This window comes from Leishmania infantum, chromosome 12, assembly GCF_000002875.2.
Source record: "Leishmania infantum JPCM5 genome chromosome 12".
Taxonomy (NCBI): Eukaryota; Euglenozoa; class Kinetoplastea; order Trypanosomatida; family Trypanosomatidae; genus Leishmania; species Leishmania infantum.
The window spans coordinates 533,188-558,177 of NC_009396.2; the positions used below are offsets into that span (position 1 = coordinate 533,188).

Here is a 24,990-nt window from a genome sequence, read left to right on the forward strand (position 1 = left end):
TTCGTGTCGCCATCTTGTTGTGTTGTCTTCTTTTTGTTTTGGCCGAGGTAGCGCACCCGTGGTAGCGCGGACCCGTGCGCGCCGTCGTTTGTTTGTGCTTGTGTTTTGTAGTACATAACAGCCTTGCTTTCTCTTTGCGGAGCGCGGGAGCTCCTCTTGTTTCCCGCTTTCCCATCCCTCTTTCGCAGTTCCTGCGATCTCTTCCGTCCCTATCTCGACGGATTCACTCCCTGTCTGCGCACCTCTTACCATGTTGCATCTAACGTCGGAGCCGCAGAAGAAGAAGGGGCCGGCGGTGCCCGAGTGCAGCCGCTTTCTCCTTGGTTTGGCGCTGCTCCTCACCATCATCTCCGACGGCGCTATGAACAGCCAGTTCACGGCACTCAGCACTATCATAACAGCCAACAGCGACCCAAGCGCCTTGCAGCAGCTGGCCACCTTTGCCGCCATGGAAGACGTTGCGGAAGAGGAACACCTCGATTGGGGTTCCACCGCTCGACTTGTGCAAGCGCAGCCGACGTCGCCGGCGAAGCCGCGCAATGCGATGCCGCCGGATCCGACGACGCTAGGCAGCGTCTCTGCTCATGCACACAGCCGGACAGACTCGGAGAATATGCTCAGCGATGGTCTCTCCAAGTCGCTCACGGACATCTCCACGAACGGGGTGGTCGGCAACTCGTCTGCTGCCTCGTCGTCTTCCTCTCGCCGCCGGCCCCATCGCCGTCACCACCGCCGCAGCGGCACCGTGTCTGACGTGCCGTCCAAGGATGATGCTACTGCGGCGCTGAGCGCGTCCCGCCCGGTCCACAGCTACCACATGTGGACGCAGTTTCACGTGATGGAGATGGCGTACAGCACCGGCTCAAACAACTTTGTCCACATCACAGAGCGCTTCCTGGAGTACCAGCAGATGTTTCCCATCGTCTACTGCTGTGACGTGAATAAGGTCGACTGCCCGTACGAGGCAGAGCTGTTGGCCTCCCCTAAGGTTGGTCTCGCAGCCTCCAGCCGGTGGAGTTGCGAGAACTGCGGTAAAAGGCACAACGTCGTCCGTGAGAGCTGCCTACGCTGCCGAGCCCCAGGAATGTATTCGAAACTGTTCATCGGCCAAGCAGTAAAGGAGGTTGGCTGCACTGAGAGTCTTGTGCGCTTCTTCTACGCCACACACCCGGATATTGTGATCCACCGCGCAGAGTGTCACCACGACACTGACGCCGACGCCTTGCAGCGCGGCAAAGGGTGTGCTTCCATCTACGTCCGCCGCGAGGACGCCGCGCTTCTCCAGCAGAAACTGCATCGAAACGCTTTCTTCGATGTGGACAGCGTGACGGAGCAGCTGCTGGTCTACTACGTTTACGCTGAGCAGCAGCAGTGGCTGCATAGCTATGCGCAGCAGCGCAATGCAGGCATGCGGAAGCGCCCTCTGTTTTTGCCTCTGTCGCCGTTGGTGGTTGAGGAGAGTGCGTCGTCTTCGGCACCGGCGAGGCGTGTCACCGGCCACGGGCAGGGCCGTCGGCGTCAGAGTATTCCTGACTCCACATCCCTCCCATCCGAACGAGCGGTGCACTGAAAAGAGCGATCAAAACGCGGCGAACCCATCATGTCTCGGCACTGGTACAAGCTGACAGAGAGTCACACCCGCCCGAGTCGGAGGTCGGCGGTGGCTGCGGCATTCACAACGTAAGTGCGGAGGCAAACGGAAGAGGCGCAATGGGATCTGTGTGCGCAGAGAGTGAATAGATGGCGTGGACTGTTACAGTGAATGCATGAGAAGGAGGGGCAATCGTGGCGTCATTCGCCCCTGAGCATACCTTGAAATTTGTGGAATAGGCCGGTAGCCACTGACGACGAGGAGAGTCCGTTGTATCAACGGCTGATGCCGCTGCTGTCCTTTCCGTGCCCGTTCCCCCAACCCTCCGTTCCCCCATCAAGTGTGCATATACCCACGTCTTGTCGCTCGTCTCGCGTGTTTCCTCTGCCCCCCCCCTCCCCTCCCCTCTTTGCACGCGCACCCCGCTTTCTCCCTCTGAGGAGGAGGGCGGGTAGTATGCTGACAGACCTTGTCCCCTGCCAATGCCGAGCTACTACTGGTTCTGACATGGCGTCAGGTACCTACGACACGGTGAACCCACATGCATTGCTGCTGGTGCCGGCGCTGAGCTCGCGCATGTTGTTTCGTCGGAGCGACCTGCGACACTGAACACGCTTGTACTATCCAGGTGACGGGCAGAGTGCCCGATTGACTCAAACGTATCGCAGCCGGCCCTTACACGGGGTATTAGTGTGGGGAGAGGCTGAGGCCACTGCGCGGGGATGCAGAACGTGGAGGTTGGCATGGAGGGGGAGCGGCTGTGAGGCGACCTGTAGAGCGAGTATTTAGAGTTTGGGGCTGAGGCCATACTCGAGTGACGGAGTCGGCGAAGTTCCGTGACGCGTGCGTTTGCGACTGCTTCGCATCACGCGATGGACCTCTTACCGTGCCGGGGTTGGCGAAGAGTAAAGACGGTGGTGTTGAGCGTTTGATTTTATGTTATGGGGCAGCAAAACGGACGCGTTGACGAGCCAGAAGCGAATACTGTGCGCTGCCCTAGCGTGTGCGTCTGCTGATGTTGTGGCTCGTTTTCCCTCTCCCTCTCTCCCCCCAATCGGCTCTCCGTTCTCTGCACTGGTGTCGGTTTGACGGGGGCGTCTGTAGCGGTCTTCGCATTACCACTATGATTCGTCGCGCACGTACTGGTTTGTGGTCGCTTGGCCAATTCGAGTTTTATTTTACGGTGTTTTCCCGTAGCTTGTTCTGTCTTCTTCTTCCCTCCTAGCTATCGCTATACGTGTCCATGAATGCGTATATGCGGCTATGCATATATATCTACATGTATATATATATACACGTACATAAATGTAGATGTATATATATATATATGCTTGTGTGTGTGTGTGATCCCTCTTTTTTGTTCCTTTTCGAATACCCTTTATCTTTCAAAATGGTTTCTTCTCTTGTGCTAATCTGGCTTCGCCCTCGTTACGGTGAGCACGCGCACGCGCACAGGCACAGACGGGCACAATGCCGCTGTTCTCTCATATCCCATCTGCGCTTATGTAATGCGCGAAGGGATTCGCTCCCTGAGTAGGTGCCGCACGAAAAAAATGTGCTCTTCATGCAGCGCAACACGCTCCCCCCCTGTCATGTGCTGCGGGCCCCTTGTCTCCGCTTCCTCAGCTTCAAGAGTGCGCACACTACCTTTCCTCGTTCAGCACCTCTTGCCACCAGACGTTCAGCTGCACCCCCACCTCCATTCAAGTCCGCTGTGAGCCCTGCTCAGGCGGCATTTCTTTGCTCGTTGTTGATGTAAGCAGGAAAAGACGACTTCCGGTGACTGCAGCTCTTCTTGGGCCACATCCGGTGGCTGGCTCGCCAATGTAGCCTAACACAGTGGCTTAGGAGGAACACAGAGGCCGATATTGCCGAGCGAAGGAGTTGCGTGGCTTTGCGTGCCTCTGAGTTTCTGATGGGGCATGCATGCTGGAAGCAGACTCGACGGACGAGCAGCAAGAACACGCTATTCCGTCGTAGTGGGCCAAGACGCTGAAATGGGGAGGGGTTATTCCACAGCGAAGGACGACGATCCATCCCTGAGCAAGTCCTTCCCCCTTTCCTCCCACGTGCGTTCCGCCCACGACCTGCCTCCGCTTGTGTGTCCCCGTGTGCGCGCCTCTGCGTATGTCTCTCTCCTTTTATCGTGGTGTGCACGGAGCAGCACCGATATCGCGGTCTGTAGGGAACACAGGGGCGTACAAGAGTGAGTGCAGAGAAGCGACGTCCTCCAGGTCTTCGTAGCCGGCTAAGTATCCCTCCGTTTGCATGCTTGGTGACCGATAAGGGGGCGATAAAGGAGAAGGTCGAAATAAGCGAACAGCAAATATCACCGTGCGGTGGTACTGGAGACGCACCAGCACATGCCGCTGAACAGGCGCTCCTCAACGGCTCATAAAGACTCGTAGTGTCTCTCTTCCTGCGAAGCCGGCTATTGGGCTTCGTTGACGAGAATCGTCTTCTCGAGCGCTGAGCACGGGCTATGACTTGATGGCATGTGCTCACCCCTTCCCTCATGTACCTCGCGGCCGTATTCACACGGGCACGGCGTTGGTGGTAGAGGCGTCGCCTTGACATGACGATGGCTGTCCCTACGCCACCATCTCTCTCTGTCTCTATTTTCCATCGCTCTGTGACTTAACTCACGGTTGTCCGCGTGTGTGTGTGTCGAACTGGCCGATCGACGCTTCTGCCTTTGCGTCTGCCATTGCAACGGACTGGCACGCGCCTTTACCCCCTCCCCCCTCGTCACACACACACACACACAAACACACACACGCACACATACTTGCGTGGTGCCCTGCGCATCGCTTGTATTGGATGCGCCCAGCATCGTGCACCTATCGCATGCGAACATCACAGCGTCTTCACCGCTGCCAATTATTGCTGCCCAATAAGTCGCGAGCATTACGTGCGTTCCAGATGTCCTCGGCACAACAGTGTGAGGAGGCCGCGGCGGAGGGGACCGTGGTGAAGACAACGGCTAACAAGGATTACTACTTCGACTCCTACAGTCACTATGGCATTCACATGGAGATGCTGAAAGACTACCACCGCACGACGGCCTATCGCGATGCGATCTGGCGTAATGCGTACATGTTCAAGAACAAGGTCGTCCTTGACGTTGGCTGCGGTACTGGTATTCTCTCCATGTTTGCTGCCCGCGCGGGTGCGCGCAAGGTCATCGGCATTGACTGCAGCAATGTGGCGGTCCAGGCGCGCCGAATTGTGCAGGACAACAGCTTCAGCGACGTCATCACCATTATCCAAGGCAAGGTCGAGGAGCTGGACCTGGATGAGAAGGTGGACATTATCATTAGCGAGTGGATGGGCTACTTCCTCCTGTACGAGTCCATGCTGAACACAGTTCTCTACGCGCGTGACCGCTGGGGTACGCCAGATGTGAAGATTCTGCCGAACAGCGCCAACATGTACGCATGCGGCATCACCGACCCACAGTACATCGAGCAGAAGTTCGACATCTGGAAGAACGTGAATGGACTCGACTTTTCCTACTTCAAGCGCCTCAGCTACATTGAGCCCCTCATCGACACCGTCGACCCGGAGCAGATCATCACCGACATTGTCCCTTTCTTCTCCTTCGACATCAACAAGGTGACGGAGGCAGAGTTGTCCTTCACGAGAACCTTCGCACTGGAGGCGAAGCAGGGCGACTTTGTGCACGCCATCTCGGTCCACTTCGACACCCCATTCCACGCAGGCCATGATCCAGTGGTGCTGAACACGTCGCCAATGGTGCCGCCCACACACTGGCGGCAGACCGTGCTCTACATTTTCCATCCGCTAATCATGAAGCGGGGCGAGAAGGCGAACTTCACGATAAAGTGTGTGCCGAACCCGGGAAATCCGCGGGACCTAGACATTTCTCTGCGCATCGACTTCGATGGTGAGCTGCAGGCGTGCCACTACGACCAAGACTTCCGCCTCCGGTGAAGACGCCAGTGATGGAAAGGCGCTAAAAAAGCCTGACGAGGTCAAAGGAGAATCAGGCAGAGGGAGGTGGGGCGCAGCGCGTGTACTCGAAGTGCGGCCTTGCCTGGATACGACTGCATGCAGTCATATACATGAGTATGTGAGCTGTGTCTGCTCTCGGATCAGCAAGATGGAGAACAGTTGTGGGCGGAAAGAGCACGCGAGCCATTGGAGAGAATCCTACGTGCACAGGAAACTGTGTCGCCCACCGATGTAGGCCTCTGAGATTACGGTTCTGCACGGACGTTCACCAGTGGAAGGGCTCGCTTATGGAGCGCCGAGAGATCATGGATGGCGCCCCCGCTACCGTAACACTCACGATTATCACTCCTGAAAAAAAGAAAGGAAACATGTGAGTTTCCCGACAGCGACCTTGTTAAGCCCTCCGTGACCGTGGGGGCAGTAGCCCCCACGATCTCTCCTTCCTCCACCTCTTCCCCGCGGGGCTGTGTGTGTCTTGCGGTTTTGCATAAGTCTGTGCTTAAGACATACAGGACACTTTAACGCTTGTCATCTTGCCAGCCCACGTTCGGCGCTGCGCACGTAACGTTGTGTGCCTGCCGTTCGCTGCGGCCAGCAAAAATGGCGAGGTAAGAGAGAAAAGCGCAACTAATCTGCCAGACAGCTTCCGTCGAGCTTTGGGAAGGGAGAGTGAGGAAGAGGGGTGGCGGCTGGACGCGCGTGGCCGTTGCTCTCCTGCCCGTCGGAAAGACAGCGGACGGACGGTAGCGCGACGCGAGTTTCACCACGAATCCGTGTGAGGTGAACCTCCGTGACGCTGCACATGTGTCCGTGATAGGGTATAAAGATGCGAGTTTGACTTGTGAGTTGGGTTTGCTCGTTCTGCCTCTCCATATCCCTTCGCAAGCATGGCTGGGTTTCCTTGTACACCTACTCTCCCTGCACCTGCCAAGCAAGTCATGATGGCGGATTGTATCTGATGGGCCATGCTGATGTATGAGCGATCCGATGGTAAGCTAACTCTAAAGTGCAGACAAACATCACCAAGTGGCGTAAACATGTAGTGTAAGCATACCCGCACTCTGCACGCGTGTGCGCGCGTATGTGAGTGTGGAGTCGGAAAGCGCACCGGCAAACTTGAGCCGAGCGTCCAGCTGTAGTGGCCGTCTCCGTTTCACTTCCTGCGTTGGCGGCTGATGTATGGCCCAACAACTGGGTGCGCGTGCGCTGGATGTGGAGGCAGTGCTGCTTCGCTGGGGACCAACATGCTTGCCCTTCGTGATTCCCGCGAACGAGGGGTGCCGTCTCTCCAAGTCAACGTGCTCTGCTGACGTACTCCGTACGACCTTTGTATGCCCTCGCTCGTAGTTGCCTCGACACGCGCACTTCCACCCGCCGCAGCCGCGGTGAACCCGCCTCTCTTCCGAAAACGCCGTGGTAGAACCTGCACATCAAGGCACACACAGGCGTAGCCAGATCATTTTTTATCATGCGCAAGCCCTCGTTACAGCAGGGCACTCGCAAACCGTCGCGATCCCCGGCGGGTCCCCGCGGTATCCCTCCGGTGGTGCGCCAGGCACCCCTTTCAAGCGACCTCGACACACCGCCGCCACCGTCACGGCGTCTGCGCAGCCGCAGCAGCCTGCTTGAAACAACACCCTCGCCGCCGTCGCTCCCGCTGACAAGCGAGATCTGCATCAACGTGGTAGCTGCGCAGCCTTGTTTGCGCAGTAAGCCAGTCTTTCAGCGGCGCACCGCGTTGTCCGTGTGCAAGACCAGCGCTGTAGCGCTAGTCCCTCCGCAAACAAGCCGTGTGCTGAGCAGGAGCGAGGCTCGCCGGCGCAGGGAACACGTGCCGAAAGGGCACCCCGGAAGCCACTCCGCAGACGCGATGGCGCTGCGACGTCCAAAGGTGCGCAGTTCCGGTTGCGTAGTCAGCTCCGCGCGGCCAGCTGCGATTACCACCGATGAGCCTATTGCATCGCAGTCCTCATTGCGGATTTCACCAGACAGCTCCGCGAGCGAGTACGCGGGCGTGACAACCCACCACGGGCCGCGGCGCCAACTCGAGGCCTTTGACCGCTCAGCTGTGCCGACGCTGGTGCTCTCCCCCGTTTCAGAAGCGGTGTCTGCGTCGTTCTCCCCGCATACGCCGCTGTTTGCACGAGAGGAAGGGGCACCGCCGATGCCGAGGGTCGCCGCTGCAGATGGCCCACCAATGAGCGGCCGGGCAACCGTCACTGCCTTGTTCACGCTCCCACAGACGCTAAACATGACGCACTCATCTACTCTGTCAAGTTTGCGCGAAGCTGCACCGACCACTGTGGAGGCAGCGCCTCTAGTCCACTTGGCACCGCTTCTCGAGTCGCGCTGCACGACCTCCTCGGGTCAGCAAAATGAGGAGCGCACAGCCGGGCACCCGTCCGCGTCGCACCATTTGACTCGCCCCAGTGCGATTGATGACTCGACAACTTCCTTCGCCTCCTTGTGGAGCCCTCCCATGCCGCCGATCGCCGTAAACAGACAATCGACCCCATCCGTGCCGAGTATCACCGGCACCCCGGGCTATCCCACGATGATGGACACCGCTTTCCCTCCGCCAGCGGGCAGCCACGTGGCCTGGTTGCCTGCCACCAACGCCCGGGACTTATTAGAATGCGCTCCCACGTCGTATCCCGAGTCATCTCCAAGCGAGCTGCAACCCCTCAACATGCCACCACTAATGGAAGGTGACGGCTCTCATCACCGCCATAGTTGCATGGCACCAGCGTCGCAGGGAACGGAGAGCAACAATGCCACACCTGCACAAGTCAAGTCGTGTCCGCTCGGTACACCGCCGCTGTCCCACAACCCTGTCGCTGAAAATCCATGTAGCACACCACCCACGGCCTCGGCACACGACGTCTCAGATGTGGTGCATATCACGCACCCCCCAGAGCAGCACCGACTGCGTTCCGTCTTGCCATCGTCAGGGCATGCTGTGAAGGCCTCGATTCCATTGCAGCGCGTCTCAGCGAGCTCCGCCTTGACTCACGGTGCGTCTGTACGTCCAACGCTCATGAGGGAGGGCGCGACTTGTGGTGAGGGCGCGAGGGTGACCTTGTCAGGCAGCGATGTCTGCACACCATCTTGTCACTCCGCTCATCGTGCCCGAACGCTGTGCGCTAGTCCCAGTAGAACGCCCCGCTACCTGAGCAACTCCTCGGACCGCCACAGACCTTTGACGCCTACCATGTCTGCTGCCGGGGCAGGAAACTCCGTTGCCTCGGCTCTCACCAAATCGCCCGCTGGGACCCTGTCCGCTGAGCTCACTAGGCGTGCAATAAAGGAGCGTCGCCGACGGGAGCTTTACGCATGGAATGAGCATCTTCGTTTGCAGAACGAGTCCAGCGTGCAGGACGCTGTCTGACACATACACATATGAGTATGTTTCGCATCATCCGCTCGGGTAGGGGGGGTGGCTGTGCTTCGCTGCGTTGATGCCCTTTCTCTCTTACCCTCTCCCTCTTGTCAGAGCGCTGGCCACGCCATCCTCCTTTGCTGCAACCCTTTAGTCTGAGTACTCGGTGACTGTTTCTCTCTCTGTGTCTCTGTCTATGTGTCTCCGCACGAGTCTGCACCTTCATCCCTTCGACCCCTCCGATCCACTCCCCCCCCCACATACACTTCTTACAACTTGCGATGTGAACCCATGACACTCAACTCGATGGACCCCAGCCCCAGTGTAACTGAGAACGAAGAGAAATTCTGTTCCAGAGATGCACATGGGCCGTCAAGAACCGCTACCGACGGCCTTAGTGCCGTGTTGCACATGCGGGCGTCGCAGCCTTGCACCTGCCCCTTGTTCGGCTTAACCATCACACACGCCCATGACGGTCATGACAGCATCGAGGCTTGTCGGCGACCCACACAGCGGCGGCGCACGTCTCTAGGCTTGGCTGATTCGCCCGGTGCACTCTTCCGCCTATTCATCCACCGCTCGGCTCCTTTGTTTCGTTTTCATTCTTATTTTTGCTCCAACACTCCGCTTCCTCCTCCGAGGCAGGGGCACCGCACCGCAGCGCGTGCCAAACCCAGGGCTCACCAAGCTCGCACTTTCCGTATCCGCGTCTCTCTGTTTTCCGTTTTTTTTTTTGTGCCGCTCTCAGCAGCGCTCTCCCGCTGGACCCCGCCGTGACAGAGCATCGACCGAATTGCCTTCCGCAAGGAGGCAGCCGCTGATCGTAACACCTTTGGTGAGATGTGTAGGACCTTGTCGTGAACTCTCTAAAGACTGCTCCCTACAGCGCTGGTGCCAGATCACCTTCTCTTCTGGTTTGTTGCTCGACGCTTAGTCGCCTTTCCGCCTCCCCCCTCTCTGCTCCCGCCCCTTTAGCGGGTTGATACGCCACTGTCGCAGTTGGACTGTCCGCTGTTTTGCTTGATAGGACGGCTGTGCCTATGGAGGGGCTCCCGGTAAAAAAAGAGGCACACAAGGAGCTGCGGCAAGCCGTGGCGCCTGCGTCTGTACTTCTTCCCGATTCAGCAGCTTACAACGCGGATGCCGACAGAGATGCCGATGCCATCGAGATCGCTGACGTTGACATCAAAGACCCCTTCCCCGCCGGAGCAGACGGCCGTGAAGTGCTCGTGGGAATACCGGGCGTCTTGAGGGGCGGAGAAGAGATGCCGCCATGCATGTCAGCGCCGTACATGGAGGCACTGCTCAACACAGACCCCCGCATATCCTTTGATGCGCTGCACATCGGGGCCCTTCGCGCCATCGAGGAGCGGGAGGAGATGAACCGCCCTCACGAGGACTACATCTCGTGGTGTATCCCTCCCACCGAGTTTGTGGAGCACCCGGCGAACGGAAGGGTGCCCTTCTTCACGGTGCCGTTAATGCACCCGGTGGTGCGCACTCGACCACCGCTCGATCGAGGCGATCGCGAGGTGGATGAGCTCCTTTCTCACCCCACCAGAGAGGCTCTGACTACTGCCATCGGAGCCGACATGCTGGAGCACCTACGCTTCAGCCGCAACACTGAAGTAATGCGACGACGGCGCTCAAAACGGGCGGCAGCGGTCGGAGGCAAGGGTTAAGTTGCCATGACGACTTGCTGAGAAACCGTCGCAGTTGTCTGTGTGCGTGCGTGTACGTGAGGGGAGGGGTGTACATGTTGCTTGTACTTTCTGCTGTGAAGCTTTTTGCCAAGCGCTGCTATGCAGGCGCGAAAATGGACGATGCCCGGAAGCCAGAAAATGCGCGCACTCTCTGCGAAGCTGCGATGAGGTTCACGAGGGACTCTTCGATGCTCATGCCGATAACTCCCTTTCCCTTCTCATCACTGTTGCGACTCTCGCTAGCACATCTCTCTGCTCCCCTCACACAAGTGTGCTGCAGGTTCCTTTGTCTCCCTCGCCTCGCCTTGTACTGCCCACTAACCCTCTCGTGTCGGGGATGCGACGCTTCCCTCCGCCCGCCCTCACGCACATGTGCGCACTAGATAGTAAAGCACGCGGCACCTAATCTTTTCCGCCTCACTTGTTTTCCGCCAGCCATGCCTGCCGCGCCGTCTGGGGCCTTCGCGCAAGGAGAAACGATGGAGCAGCTCCGCCTCAAGGGTAACGCCTGCTTCGCGGATGACCCTGCTGAGGCAGCCGAGTACTACACGCAGGCGGTGCAGCTCTACGAGGAGCGGCACGGGAAGGACGCTGCGTGCACTATGGACGAGTTCACCAAGAGCGCTGGAAACGCGCTTACGTGTCTCTTTAAGATGGGGGAAACGGAGCAGTGTGCCGCGTTGGCAATGCGGGTTCTTGCGTCGAACCCGATTTTAGCGAAAGCCAACGCCTTCTACGGTCGCTGTGCTCTGGTCGACCCCTCCCTGGATAGCGTGAGCACCGGCTTCGGCACCGCCAGTGCCGCGGCGCTCGTGCACCTCTGCCGCGCCATCTACGAGCTCCCCGCACTGGAGCCGAGCACTCGCGAGAACATCGACGAGGCGCTCACTCGCCTCATCGGAGAGCGCGTAAGCGTGACGGAGGCGTTCGCGCGGTCACCGGAAGCCGGGGTGAAGCTGGTTCGCGGGCAGTGCGGTGTTGGAGTGGAGGCCATCCGCACCTTGCCTCCTCTTGTGGAGGTGGTGAGCCTGCTCACCCCTTTCTCCGTCGGCGCCTTCGAGGATTTTGCCGGAAGGGGCTGCTGCGTGGAGTGCAGTAAGGTTATCGGCCTCGACATCGCTGACGCTGCGGCAGAGGAGCCGAATGAGGACGAAGGTGACGAGGAGAACAACAAGGATGATGGCAACGCCCAGGCAAAGAAAGAGAAGCACTCGACATGCACCACATGCGACATGGTGGTCTACTGCTCGCCTGCGTGCGCCGATGCACACCGTGAGCAGCACGAGAGGTTCGAGTGCGCACGGATGACGCGGCTGTCGGATATGATGGAGGGTATTGAAGCCCGCAAGCTCGATGTGCCGGAGCAGTTCTTTGAGCTGGCGTACCACTGCATCACAACTCTGGCTGGGATAAAGGCGAAGCGTGCGGGCCACGAACGCGTCCTCACCCTGACCGCACACGTCGATGAGGTGATTCAGTCGCTGCACCCGATCGGTCCCCTCATGAGCGACTTGTTCAAAGGGGAAGAAGAGACCGCCACGCTATACACGATCATTGGCGTGCTATGCTGCAACGCACTGGAGGTGACGGACCCGAGCGGGCTCGGCGTGGCGCAGGCGCTGCACGCTGGCAACAGCATCGCTTCATTCTTCAACCACTCCTGCACGCCAAATTGCGCGATTGACACGGTGCGGCACGCCATCATCACCACTCGCACCATCCACGTCGGCGAGGAGCTGAGCATCGCCTACATCCCGCAGCTTTACTGGCCAACCCGTCTGCGCCGCGAGCGTCTCAGCGAGGGCTACTACTTTGTGTGCCGGTGCCAGCGATGCCAGAGCAGCAACAAGGATCCGTTTGAGCGTGCGCTCGTCATGGAGCTGCCTACGGCACGGAAAGACGCTACAAAGCACTTTCACCCGATTGTGCAGACGGCCTGCGCGACGGTCCGCTCACGCATGGTGGATGACGTGTCGCAGAAGGACGCCGACGAGCTCAGCAAGCTGCTGAGTGACTTGTCGACGCACCTGTTCCCTTTCCATTATCTCTGCCATGAGGTGCGCAACTGCCTCAGTTTTGTGTACGCGGTGCTGGGCCAGACGCGGGAGTGCCTCTGCAGCTGCCTGGACGAACTTTTGATGTGGGAGTGCATCCTACCCGGTGCTCTCCCAGTAAAGAGGATGAAGATTGAGAACGCGTTGGAATGCGTGCAGGGTTTGGGTACGAAGGTAAGTGATTGCTCTGCAGCACTGCTCCCTCATCTGTCGCGCTTGGCGCTAGTGTACGACGCCGAGGGTCCCATTTGAGGTGGGTAGGGAACCGAGCGGCTCGCAAGTAGTGGCGCTAACACTGGAGCAGGGAGACGGGGCGCAGAGCCGGGGCACAAGGGGGGAAGACACGCAGGTGACATTGTCGGAGATTCACTTGTAGGGAACGGGGGCAGTTTTCGTTGTCGGCAACGGGCTGTGAGTCTCTGCGTGTGCTTGCATGCGGTCCTCTCCCTGCGCTGCCTGTTAATGAAAAGTGTATGTGTCGGCTTGTGGGCTTCACAGCAACACCCCCCACGTGGTTCTGTGTGCGTGTGCGTGTGTGTGGAGCGGGTGCTTCTCGGTAAGTGTGATCAATCTAGGTCCTTCTGTTCCAGCCCGTTGTCTTCGTGGCGGGCTCAAAGGAGGCTGGTCGGCCCTCGGGGTAGTGCGAAGTAGCGGCGCGTGGAGGAGCGCCGCCGCTCCGTTGCAAAGCGCCTCGTGCCCGCCACCGGTGCCTTTAGCGACCTCTTCAAGGATGCATTCGCGAGACAGCAAAGGCCATGGACTCACTCCTGCGCGAACGCCTCATGACAAGGGCCCTGTCCGGCATGCCTGTAGCGTGGCCGCCAATCGTCAGCGATTTAGGGGGTGCGCTCGTGGAGGTACCCCTCTTTTTGTCATGGGACACTGTAACCTAGAAATGTGGGTTGACTTCTCCGTCACCCCCCTCCGCACTCTGTTCCTCTCGACTGCTCTCCTCATCTTTTCGCCCTGCGCCCGACTGTGTGCTCTGGTTGCCCAAGCGTGTGCTTTTGTAACTGCCACGCTGGACTGACGCCGTAGTGTCGGCATCTTCTGCTTCATCTACAGCGGAAGAGTAAGATATTCCATGTCCTAGCGTGTCCTCGTTGTAGTTTTCCAACCCTTCCCTCACCCGCCGTCCGAGTCTCCCCTTCGGGTTTTTCTTGTTTGACCGCTTGCTCGCATGCCCAACTCCCTGCCCACGGCGGAGTCGACCACATGCGGGGGAGAAGCGCCAGAGGAACTGCTGTTTCACTCACTGCCCATTCAACCCGACTTTGAGAGCACGGCCGATGTGCACGAGAGCTTCGTCTGCAATGAAACGTGATCCCGGCAATGGCCTTCGGCATGCAACGTTGCGGGGCCGTGCACTGCTGGGAGAGGAGGTTCAACTGCCGGAGGGCTACGCCGTTGTCATGACCACAATCACCACAAGCAAGCCGTCCTGCTCTCCACTCCCCACCCCGGCGTCCCTTTCCACGTTCACGCTCCAGATTGCCGAGGTTGACGAACTCGAGATGCCCGATGAGGTGTTCAGTGAACCATGCGCGCCACGCTATGTGGTATGGGACCATGATAGAGCACCGTCGCGTGCTGCCAGCATATCGCAGTGGATCATGCTAGCATAGGCGCTTCACGGCTCCTCGAAGTGGGCGGAGAGCGAGTGCGATACTTCGCTTCTATCCTCGTCGTGAACACGTGCGCTTTCCCTTCCCTGTGTCGATCTGTGTCCGTGATGAAGCGATGGAAGAGAAGGATAAAAGAGAATGGACCACGCCCTCTGCATCACCGATGCCGCAGGTGTGGCTCACCGAAGTGCAGAGTGGTCACTGCGAAGTTTTTTTCCCCTTTTCCCCCGGCTGGCCAGCCAGCCGTCTCGTGTGTTGTGCAGGGACTACGGCTTTTGCGGTGGCTACCGTTTTGCGCACCAAAAAAGGCGATGAGGCCCGCTGCCGGTGACAAGTTGGACATGTGCTGCTCACTTGCGACTCCTCTTCCCTTGGCGGCAAAACGCGCATACCTCCATTGTTTCAGACAAGCACCAACATGTCGTACACATGCCTCATCTTTCTGCATACGCTTTTGCCTCTTGTCCGCCTCTCCCCGTATAGCGTGTACCCGCATGCTCAGTGTGTTGTTCTTTACCTGCCTCTCTCACTGGGTGCTTAGCCGTCTGCGTTTTGTCTTGCCTTCTCCCTTCCGTGCCCTGTGCACCTTGAAGACCGTCCAGAGAAGAAAAGTGAGAGAGCGTGCAGAACCGCGCGAGCGGGAATCACCGGAGACGAAGCCGAATCCACTTACAGGGCATACCGGAGCGTCGGTGTCATTTTCTCGCTTCCATTTTGCCACATCATCGACTGGGCGGCGCGGCGGTCCCCTGCCTTTTACGCACCTCTCCCTCCAAGCGTCTCCAAGCGTCGTGTCAGGTCGAATCACTGTGCCGCGTACGTTCCTTTATGGCGGCCTCCGTGGATGGGGCAGAGCTGCAGGAGGCGTTGCGGAGCCGTGCTCCGTATCATCTTCTCCCCGCGTCGCTACAGCAACGCATGACACCGTACGACTACCAAACCAAAACGATCCATCACGCTATCCTGCACGGACACGCGTATTATCGACTTCCAGAGTTTGTGCGAGCAGCAGTGAAGGAGGAGGCTTACTACCAAGAGATGGTGCGATACGCTGCGGAGCAGCTTCAGCTATACCCGTACGTGCATCAAAAAAGTATCATCCTTTACACGAAGGAGACGCCGCTGTCCTACTACACAGGCATCTTCGCTGAGCTACTCAAGCAGGAGCAGAGCTACCACCGCTTGCCTAACTTCACCGCCATAGACGCGCTCAACCTCCTCGGCATCGGGCGAAATCAATACTTGCAGCTCACAAAGGAGGTCCGCAGTAAGCTGCGCTGGCACGTCAACCGCACCTACGTCAACGAATACCTGCCCAGTGCGCTCTTGCCATCTGCCACGGTCGATCCCTTCTGGTCTATCGACACGGTCGACTACACCGCAGATGTGCTCAAGAAGCGCTTTCAGAGGCTCTCGCCGGAGGATGTGGTGCTTTACCGGATGCTGGTGAGCAAGGGCACCGCCTCCGTGCGGCCTGAGATGCTGGCCGCCCTACAGACGCCCCAGTCTGTCTTTGCAAAGGACACCATCTACACCTACGAGCTGCCGAAGGCGGCGCTGCGGCAGCTGTACCGGAACGGGCTCGTGCTCGCGAGCTTTGAGGTCTCGCCGGACGCGTACGTTGTCGTGCCTCCGCTGGGTGGAAACTTCGTGATGAACCGCACGTCTGATGATCCGCAGGAGCTGCTGCTCTACCGCGTGCTCTCTACCGTTGACGATCGCACCTCACTCGGCCTACTGGCGCAGCTCCTGATGCTGGACGAGGAGGACGTGTGCGGCGCCGTGCAGCTTCTCCTGCGGCTGGGACTTTTGCAGTGGAAGTCCCCCTCGCTGCCATCAAGGCTGGACGTCGCTACGCTCGACGGGGTACACCCCAGCTGGCAAGAGGAAGTGGCCGCCCGTGTCATTGCCTTCACTCGCTACCAACTGCAGACCTCGATGGGTGGACTCACCGAGCATGGTGACGCCGCCGCTGGGTGCGACATCGGCCCCACTGCTAGCGATCCTCATCCGTCGAAGCGTGTTGCCCTCCTCTACGACGCGACACTAACGGGCTTCCTTATGATGACAAACCTCAGCCACGACCCGACATTCAAGCGACAGGCGGTGATGCTCTTTGAGGTGGGAAAGATGCCGTACGAGATGGTACCCGCCTTTCTTGCGCTGCTGGATCGCGTTGACTGGAAAGAGATGGAGCGGTTTGGCGGGGAGGCAAAGAAGTACATCAACAGTGTGATGTGCATGCGGCGCTTGCTTCACGCACTCTGCGAGGTAGTAGGGCCTCAAGGGGCTGTCGGGGTAGACCTGCTCAAGATCGAATCGCTTAACGAGCTGGAGGCGACGACGCGATACTCGGTGCTGGGGCGAAACTACTGGGCATACGTAATCACGTCGCCCGTCTCGGCTGCACCCCTCATCGACGTTGAGCTAAGCTGTGTCTACGGTAGCACGGTCAGTTTCATGACGTCGCCGTGGATGCTGCTGTTCCTCTACACGAAGTTGCAGCGTGGCCCTCCGTCGCTGCTGCTCCCCTTCGGTACGCTTTTGCATCGCTGGCCGCCCTTCCTGGATGAACTCGAGGAAGCCCCTGAGAGTGAGACAAGTGCGGCGGCGGGGTCGACCGTTGTGGTGGGGTACAGCGTGCTCTTGCGCCAGCAGACCATGACCCTCGATGCCGAGGTCACCTACACCGACCTCAGTAGTTCACTGCTGCTGCTCAACGAGGTGACTTCCACGGCGCCGGTCTTTGTGCAGCAGGTTGCGCGTATTCCGCTTGTCTTGCGCAAGGACGGCAGCGTGGCAGCCGACGGCGCCTATCAGCATCTCGAAGTCACGGTGCCGTTTTCGGCGTCCCAGACACAACTGCATCGACTCGTGGAGTCCTCCATCGCCGCGCACCATCCATCTGCGACGGCCGTCACTCTTGTCGACCGTGGCGATACAATGTGGAGCCTGTTAACCGACAGTGTCGCCGCCTTGCGGCTGCAGAACTCCCTCGGCTACCTTACCTTCACCTTCACATATGAGCAACTCGGCACCCCTGACGGTGCCTCGGTCGCAGAGCTCTTCTGTCAGCTACGCGCCGCGTACGTGGTCGATATCGGGCTCGGCGTTCCGCTTACCCACGTCGAGGCGTGCGAGCTTCTTGTGGACGCTATTCCTCGCCTGCTTAGCGAGGGCTGCAGTGAGCGCCACAACGCCGCAATGCGGGAATGTGTGGCCGAGTTTGGCGCTTTCCTCGAGCGCTACTCGACCCTCACTCGCGCTGTGCACGCGAAAATGACGATTCAGTCGGCAACCACCACCGGTCCCGTGACGCAACATCACCTGCGGAAGATCGGTGGCGTCGGCGGCGCTCCTTATCCGGCGACTCTACTGTCCTTTGACGGCATCTCCCTGAGTGTCACGGACGACGCCGATCCGCTGTCCGAGCAGTGGTGAGGGGCCAGCGCTGCACTGCTTGCTCATTGCATTTGTGGTTGTGTTGCTGTTTTGTTTGTAGGAGAGGTGTCCGCGGCTGTCAGCGGGAGCCGTTACGCGCAAACCGCTTACCACCTGCTGCACCTCCCTGCCGCTAACGCCCGCGTCAGAGAACAAAGGAAAAGACAGCAACGGAGCGCATCGGAGATGGGCATGGCACGCCAATGAGCCCTCCTCCCGGTCTGTCGTGACAGCGGTGGCTTCACTTCGTTCCTTTGCGGTCTGCCGCTGAGGAGGGGGCGGCGGGACACACTCCTCTGGCGCCTGTTCGACCACAATGACCAGCGCTAACGTAACCTGCTGCTCTACGGCTTTCTCTCTCGTGAACACGGAATGCGTTTGGCGAGGCCGTTGACGAAGCGCCCACCTCACGCGTGTGGCGACAACGCACAAATCTCCTCTCTCCTACCGCTGTCGCGGCTGCCGCTTGTCTTCTGAGCTCTCTCGCCAATTTTGTCTCTCGCTCGCTTCCTCTGACAGTACTTGACCGCTTTTTCCCGTCGTCTCTGTTGAAGGGGGCCAATCCAAGCACGCGGCAGTCGCCTGCGGAAAGCACGTGAACACATGTGACGGACTCTCCCTCGCTGTTTTCCCCTACCCGAGGATTTCTTGACTTCACTGCTGCCGCAAAAAGAATGCAGGCAGAGGAAGCCGGCCACGCGTCGCTGCGGATAGAAGCGTATCGGGTTGTTTCTCTGGGGGGCCCCATCCCACACAAGATCGAGTCCATCACGACATACCGCACGCTCGTGTTTGTGGGTACCAGTGACAGCAAGTTGCTTGCGTACCGCGTCGGAGCTTGTGACGGCAGCGCCGCATCGCTGACCCTACTGCAGGAAATCACGGATAGCCGGCGCCATGCCGTGCGACAGCTAACCGTCATCGGTGGGCGTCGCCTACTAGTGCTCGTCGGCGACGTCATTACTGTCTACCACATCCACGACGATGCCGCTTCCTCTGGGAGAGGGTTTCAGCTGCGAGACGTCACAACGATAACAGGGCTGAAGGACACCGTCGCGTTTCACGTGAAGCAGCACCGGGGTGTCGTCTCCATGGCGGTGCTTCAGCGCAAGCGTGTCACCTTCTTCGAGGCGTCGCACACAAATCTCGATTTTCTGCTAAGTGCCACAGTCGTGCTGCCCGACGGGGTCAAAACTCTGAGCTGGATGGGGCGCAGCATCGTACTTGGTGGGCGCAAGGAGTACTTGCTCTGCAACCCCTCCACTGCCTCCACAGCGGCCCTCTATCCAACACCGCGATCTGGCGCGGCGCCGCTTGTGCTGCCCATGACACCGGTGCCGGAGGTCCTCGTCGCCAGCGACGGAGCGGGCTTGCGTGCACTCCTCTACGACGGCAGCGAGGTGCCCGGCGACTCGCGCGTGCTGTGGGCAACGCCACCGGCGGAGATGCGCTACGAACACCCGTACGTCGTTTCTTACCATCCGTCAGCGCCGCACCAGGCCTTGCAGGTCCGTCTTCCTCTGCTCACCACGTTGGAGGACGCCACTACCTACCCGCGGAGCTGCCTGTACCAGACCATTGACCTCCCAAAGGTGGTGAAGGTGGCGCAGTGCCACTGGATCGACTACGACTCCGCCATGCCCTCCAAGACCGCGCCTCCCGATGTGCTTTCTCACTCCCCTATCGTCGTGGCCGACGCTGACCATCGCCTCTACTTTCTCGCGCGAACTTCAGTGACAGGCCAGGCGGAGGCCCTCGCCGCCGCAAAGCTGTTTGCCGCCGCCGATCTACTGTGCCGCCTCTGCCCGCACGAAGTGGCGCCGATGACGCTGCGACAAATTGTGATCTCCGGGGCACTGCACAAGTTCATCCGCCACCAGGACTACGTCGGCTGCTTCCACGACCTCAGCTCCGTCGAGTCCGACCCCCGCGTGGCAATCCAGCTCTTTCCAGGGTTCCTGCGCCCTGACGAAGCTACACCGAGTTGCCCCGCACTCCCTCTCGCGGCACCTGCCGCCGTCGTGGCGGCTGCGCTCCCAGCGTTGGTGGAGTACCTGCAGTCGCAGCGGGCCGCGTTGGTGCTCTTGAGCGGCTGTGAGCCCGCTGAGCCGGTGCAAGCGCAGCTCAAAGCTGTGGACAGGGCACTTGTGATGTCTTTTTGTGCCACGGAAAGGGAGGAAGCACTGCTGGAACTACTGCGTGGCGAGAATGCCTGCGACGCAGCAGACGTAGCAGCTATCCTTCGCGAGCGCCGGCAGTGGGTGGCCCTCACGTTGTTGCTGGAGGCACACGGCCAATACGAGGAAGCAGCATCGCAGCTGCGCGACCTCGCGAGCACGCGCGATGCGGAGACCGAGGCACTGCAGGCACAGAGCGGAGCGCTTAAAGAGTTGTTTCAGCGACACCCGTTCTCTGCAGCGAGGCTGGACGCCTACGCTCCACAATGCACTATACGGGAATGGCTCACGTCTCGCTCATCTGCGCATCTCCTCTCGGCCGCCGACAGCACGGCGATGTGCACGGTCGCGACGGCAATGATGACCGCGCTGAGCTTTTTTCGGCGTCGGCCGCTGGCTCAATTTTATTCGCTGTTTGAGAAACACTCGTCCTGGGTGCTTGGCACGGTGCCGGCTGACATTGCGGTGCGCATCTTTTTCTCCGAAGCAAATGCACCTCACTACACTGCGGCGCTGCAGGTGCTCCAAACCTACACTGAGAACCCCAGCACCACGCCGCGGCTGATGCTGGTGGTCGAGTACCTTTTCCAACTTTTCGCAGATGCGCGCGCGCATGTGACGGAGCCTGCCGTGTATGAGCGTTATTGGCGGGGGCTCGGTGAGCTACTCTTCGCCTCTCCAGTGAAAACCGTCACGAGCGTGGAAGAACGTCAGCGCCTGCGCGACCGCCTCCGCGAGTTCCTGCTCAATTCACCGCACGTGAACCTAGAGTCCGCGGAGGCCTACTTCGATGCGGCAGACATACGGTCCGCATGTCTGCCCGAGCGGGCTGCCGTGCACCGACGCAAGGGTAGCCACCGCGCGGCCATTAGGATGTTTCTGAACGAGTCTGAACGCCTGGATGACGCGACCGCCTACGCTAGAAGCGTCTATGCTGACGGCAGCAGCGATGCCTACACAGCACTTCTCGAGGCGCTGCTGAGACCGGCTGCGGGGACTCCGCGGGTGACGGAGGCGCTCGAGGTCATGAACACGTGTGACGGCGTAGACGCTGCCGCCGTGCTGCCAATGCTGCCAGATGAAATGCCGTTTGCGCAGGTGAGCAGTTTTCTGCTGCACGCGCTACGCGCCAACACGACGGCGTACCGCGCTTCAGCCGTGTACAGTGCTATCTTGAAAGCGAGGACACTACAGGGCCAGGAGAGCCGCGTTCACCTTTCCTCACGTGCAGTCGTGCTCGAGGAAGGGATGGTGTGCCCGGTGTGCCAGCGCAGGTTGCGTCCGGATACGGTGCTCGCGGTGTATCCCGACAATGTCGTACTGCATCATGGATGCGCATGCGACGAGCACGTGTGCTCAGCAACTCTACGCGACTACCGTCACGATGCGTATGCAGCTCTCGAGGATTTGTAGAGAAAGCGGCAGGCCCTTTCGATGAACGTCTTAGTGAAGAGTGAGAGAGGGAGTGCAAGGACCCAGTGAGAGGCGAGAAAGGGACGCACGTGAAAGTTCTACTGTCGCCCCTCTTGTATACCGATGACTGGCCACCCGCGAAACGAGTTGGCGCGTGGCAGGAGCAAACCGGGCGGCGATGGGTGCAAAGCTGCCATGCTCCTATGGCCCTGCGAGCTGCTCCTGCCATGAGCAGCATGTCGGTTTATTGGCTGACGCGTTTCGTGTATGTGATTCTCCTTCCTCGCTCTCTGCGGCCTCCTCACCGGTGTGTTAAAGCCGAACAGGGATCGCAGCATAGGATTCCATCAGGACCGGTGCGCTGGATATCAGGGTTAGCCACGGCATGGGTTGCTTTCTCTCTTCTCCCCGTAGTGGCCACATCGACGCGAAGGAACGTGTCTTGAGAAAGTTGTTGCGTTTCCGTGCCCACTGAGGCCTCTCGCGTGGGTAGCCTGTGTGTGCGACTGAGCGCCAACTGACACAGCCGCACACAAGCACGGGAGGAAGGGGTCTGCGTGCCTCCGTCTCCTCGCATGCCTTTCTGGGCTTCCCTCTTTCCGGTGCTCATTTTTTTTAGCTGCGCAGCTCTCTCTTTCTCTCTCCCTGATAATACATGCTGAATCCTCGGGGCGCGCCCACCTCCTCTCTCTCATGCCTGCACAGCACCAGCTCCTCGCTTCCCAGTGCTGTCCATTCGCACCATCACGCTTGGCCTTATGGCTCCTAAGCTCTGTTGCCACCTCTCGCTCCTCCCCGCACGCGCTCATCTCCCCCTTTCCCTCTTCTTGGGCACCGCTACTTGCTCGTTTGCACACACGCGCGCCAACAGAGGTGCGCACGTTAGCGGCGCGTCCCTTCCCTAGAATGGTAGTCATGGCCAGCCGTCTAGACGCCTTCGTTAAATCGATCATTTTCCCTCGCCCTAAAATTGCCACCTACGACACCTCCACCCATCCCAACAAGCTCGTGCACATCCCTCTCGTCGACCCACACCGACATGTCGAAAACGGTGCGTTCACCTACGGCTACCTGCTGGCAAACCCCAAGGCAACTCATGTGCTCTTGTACGCCCACCCCAATGCCGTGGATATCGGCATGGCCTACAAGGAGCTCCGCTACGTGAGCAAAGAGGCGTCCATCAGCGTGCTACTGTTCGAGTACTCGGGCTATGGGCTCACCCACAGCCCCATAACAGAAGCAAGTATTCACCAAGACACGCTTTCCGCCTACCTCTTCCTGCGCCGCTACTTTGGGGTGCCATCGAACCGCGTAATTCTCTGTGGCCGCTCTCTCGGGGCCTCGCCCGCCGCATTTCTGGCTGCTTTTCTTCCACCACACCAGCGGCCATGCCTACTTATTCTCCAATGCCCCTTCACCGCGCTTAGCGAGTGCATCAACGAGTTCTCGCAGAACGCCGTGTCGATCGCGAACTTTCTAGGGTACAACTGGTTTCGAACGATTGACATCATCACAGACGTGAGTTGCCCGGTCGTGCTTCATCACGGCACTAACGATACCACTGTGAGGATCGATCACTCCTACACTCTGCAGCGGGCCCGCGACACCGCTGCGAAACCGTGCGTCACCTACCTGTACCGAGAGGACGGCAAAGGCCACAACAACCTCAGCTCCGCCACTTTGGTGCGGATACTTCGAGAGCGTGTCGTAACGGAGGCTCTGCTGCCGCTGCTACTGCCCCACACGAAGCTGTTCTTGGCGAACGCGCCCGTCTACGCGCGGCTTTTCTGCGACGATAGCGGAATGGGGTTCGCCACGCTGAGCGACGCCGTAGCATCCTGGTTGGCGAAGTTGTCCCTCCACATTTGCGCACCGCCGCTCGATCAGCTGTATGTCCTGCTGACCGCAAGCGTCTGCGCCTTCACGATGGAGTGCGCGCGAGCGTGGCAGATTTACTGCGCGCTCATCAGGAAGAACTTGTGTGGCGACGCGGCACACGAACGGTGCACCAAGGACGTGTTTCTTCATCGGTGCCTGGCGTGCTGGGGGAGCCCCCTCGCTGTCCACGTCGCTGTCGAGCGCGTACAGTCAACGAAAGAGGTCCGCTGCTTCGGCTTCGCCACCTGCCGGGACGCGACGCTGGACGCACCGGCTATGTACCCGGCAAAGTCCCCTGAGGCGCTGCTAACTGTGCTGGAAATCGGTGTCACGCCAGGGCTGCTGTCCTGCATGAAGCGGTGCCTCAACACCGCCCCCGACATGCTGGAAGAGCATGCGATGCCATGCTTTGTGCAGCAAGACACAGTTAGCGCGGTGCAGCTGGAGTGTGAGCGTGCTGTGGCGTTTCTGACCGAGGACGACAAGCAGCGTCTGTGTGCCTTGCTAAAGGACATGGACGCCGGCTTTAGCGACAATTTGTCCAGCAAGGCTTATGAGCGGCTGCGGCGCTCACCTTCCACGTCTCCTCAAATGAGCGCAGAGTCGTTCGAAGAGCTGAAGGAGTGGCTGCGGCCGTGGACCTCCACACGCGGAACAGACATGCATGCACTGGCTCAGGAGGTACCGTGGGACGACTATCTGCTGCGCAGTCGGTCCGTTGCTCGGCAGCACGTGCTGCATGAGAGCATGAGCTGGGAGGAGTGCTGCCAGGCAATGGAGGAGAGCGATGTGGTTTCCAAAATCTACACTCTCTTTCAGGAAATGTCAGCACAGTACCTGCGGCCTACCTTTCACCCTCACCCCACAGCGTCCGTGGAGTCCCGTGCGTAAGAGGCGGCTCGACAGCCCCGTTCTTTTTTTTTTACGTGCCATCATTAACACTGTCGCCGACCCTTGCATCTTTCGACTTGACCAGGTTAATCAACTCCCCTAGGATGGCCTGCTTCTCCAGCGCGCGGTATGTCAGGGTCCATCACCGACACTCTGCGAGGAAGCAAGGCAGCTCGCTGCCTGCTCTCCGGTACGGCAGCGGGCTTTTGGTGTCGGCGCACAGATCTGGGCTGGCGTTGCGCGGAAGTGCCTTGCAATCGCGACCTCGTTTTGGGGCCAGCTCACTACGTCTCGTGCCGACGCTTTAACAGGTGTACGCGTGCACCTGCTGTTTTTCTGCGTCCGGTGCGCTGCGGTGCTGTTAAGCATGGTCCTGGACGTGGCCTGCGCTGTCTGCAGTGACATAGCACTGAGTTGAGTGACGCCAAGCGATGCTGGCTGGCTAGCTTTCCTGACGAGTCTTCGATGGAAGCCTGTATTCCACCAGAGACTGCTTTCACCCCGACAGGCGCTTGATCTTCCGGGGTCTCAGCCTTTCGGCTCAACAAGAGGTGAGAAGCGTCTGCGGTGGCGATGAAGTCTCCCTGCTCACACAAGAGGATGTATGTGAACGTGTGGGCCATCCCTACTTTTATAAAGGGCGAGATGGCAGCAGTGGCGCTCTGCAGTTCCTGCGGTGCCGCCACGAGAGAGATACACTTAACAATCCGCTTACACATCAAAAGGTGACCGCGGCGTGCAGGAAGCTCTCTCGATCAAGTGCCAAGTAACGTCGCACCCAGCCCTCTCGTCCTCAGGATCGACGTGCGCTCGGTCCGGCTGCTTTAGGACAGGCAAAAACGACCCAGCCGGGTGAGGGGGAT

The 24,990-nt window shown here is 59.4% G+C and overlaps 9 protein-coding genes across 9 annotated transcripts; all 9 read left to right on the forward strand.

Annotated features, from left to right (window-relative positions):
* Positions 1 to 250: 250 nt before the first annotated feature.
* LINJ.12.0840 (conserved hypothetical protein) lies at positions 251 to 1,570 on the forward strand (the record flags this gene model as incomplete). Its single annotated transcript, XM_003392292.1, has 1 exon — positions 251 to 1,570. The coding sequence occupies one exon, from the start codon at positions 251 to 253 to the stop codon at positions 1,568 to 1,570; it is 1,320 nt and encodes a 439-aa protein (XP_003392340.1).
* A 2,943-nt stretch (positions 1,571 to 4,513) lies between these two features.
* LINJ.12.0850 (arginine N-methyltransferase-like protein) lies at positions 4,514 to 5,545 on the forward strand (the record flags this gene model as incomplete). Its single annotated transcript, XM_003392293.1, has 1 exon — positions 4,514 to 5,545. One exon carries the CDS (start codon positions 4,514 to 4,516, stop codon positions 5,543 to 5,545), a length of 1,032 nt encoding a protein of 343 aa, XP_003392341.1.
* A 1,489-nt stretch (positions 5,546 to 7,034) lies between these two features.
* Positions 7,035 to 8,954, forward strand: LINJ.12.0860 (hypothetical protein, unknown function; the record flags this gene model as incomplete). The annotated part of the gene is made up of 1 exon (XM_003392294.1): positions 7,035 to 8,954. The coding sequence occupies one exon, from the start codon at positions 7,035 to 7,037 to the stop codon at positions 8,952 to 8,954; it is 1,920 nt and encodes a 639-aa protein (XP_003392342.1).
* Positions 8,955 to 9,985: 1,031 nt separating this feature from the next.
* LINJ.12.0870 (conserved hypothetical protein) lies at positions 9,986 to 10,627 on the forward strand (the record flags this gene model as incomplete). The annotated part of the gene is made up of 1 exon (XM_003392295.1): positions 9,986 to 10,627. The coding sequence occupies one exon, from the start codon at positions 9,986 to 9,988 to the stop codon at positions 10,625 to 10,627; it is 642 nt and encodes a 213-aa protein (XP_003392343.1).
* A 458-nt stretch (positions 10,628 to 11,085) lies between these two features.
* On the forward strand, positions 11,086 to 12,954 carry LINJ.12.0880 (conserved hypothetical protein; the record flags this gene model as incomplete). The annotated part of the gene is made up of 1 exon (XM_003392296.1): positions 11,086 to 12,954. One exon carries the CDS (start codon positions 11,086 to 11,088, stop codon positions 12,952 to 12,954), a length of 1,869 nt encoding a protein of 622 aa, XP_003392344.1.
* Positions 12,955 to 14,015: 1,061 nt separating this feature from the next.
* LINJ.12.0890 (conserved hypothetical protein) lies at positions 14,016 to 14,327 on the forward strand (the record flags this gene model as incomplete). The annotated part of the gene is made up of 1 exon (XM_003392297.1): positions 14,016 to 14,327. The coding sequence occupies one exon, from the start codon at positions 14,016 to 14,018 to the stop codon at positions 14,325 to 14,327; it is 312 nt and encodes a 103-aa protein (XP_003392345.1).
* An 828-nt stretch (positions 14,328 to 15,155) lies between these two features.
* On the forward strand, positions 15,156 to 17,768 carry LINJ.12.0900 (conserved hypothetical protein; the record flags this gene model as incomplete). Its single annotated transcript, XM_003392298.1, has 1 exon — positions 15,156 to 17,768. The coding sequence occupies one exon, from the start codon at positions 15,156 to 15,158 to the stop codon at positions 17,766 to 17,768; it is 2,613 nt and encodes an 870-aa protein (XP_003392346.1).
* Positions 17,769 to 18,442: 674 nt separating this feature from the next.
* LINJ.12.0910 (conserved hypothetical protein) lies at positions 18,443 to 21,358 on the forward strand (the record flags this gene model as incomplete). Its single annotated transcript, XM_003392299.1, has 1 exon — positions 18,443 to 21,358. One exon carries the CDS (start codon positions 18,443 to 18,445, stop codon positions 21,356 to 21,358), a length of 2,916 nt encoding a protein of 971 aa, XP_003392347.1.
* A 906-nt stretch (positions 21,359 to 22,264) lies between these two features.
* LINJ.12.0920 (putative serine peptidase) lies at positions 22,265 to 24,127 on the forward strand (the record flags this gene model as incomplete). The annotated part of the gene is made up of 1 exon (XM_003392300.1): positions 22,265 to 24,127. One exon carries the CDS (start codon positions 22,265 to 22,267, stop codon positions 24,125 to 24,127), a length of 1,863 nt encoding a protein of 620 aa, XP_003392348.1.
* Positions 24,128 to 24,990: the final 863 nt, after the last annotated feature.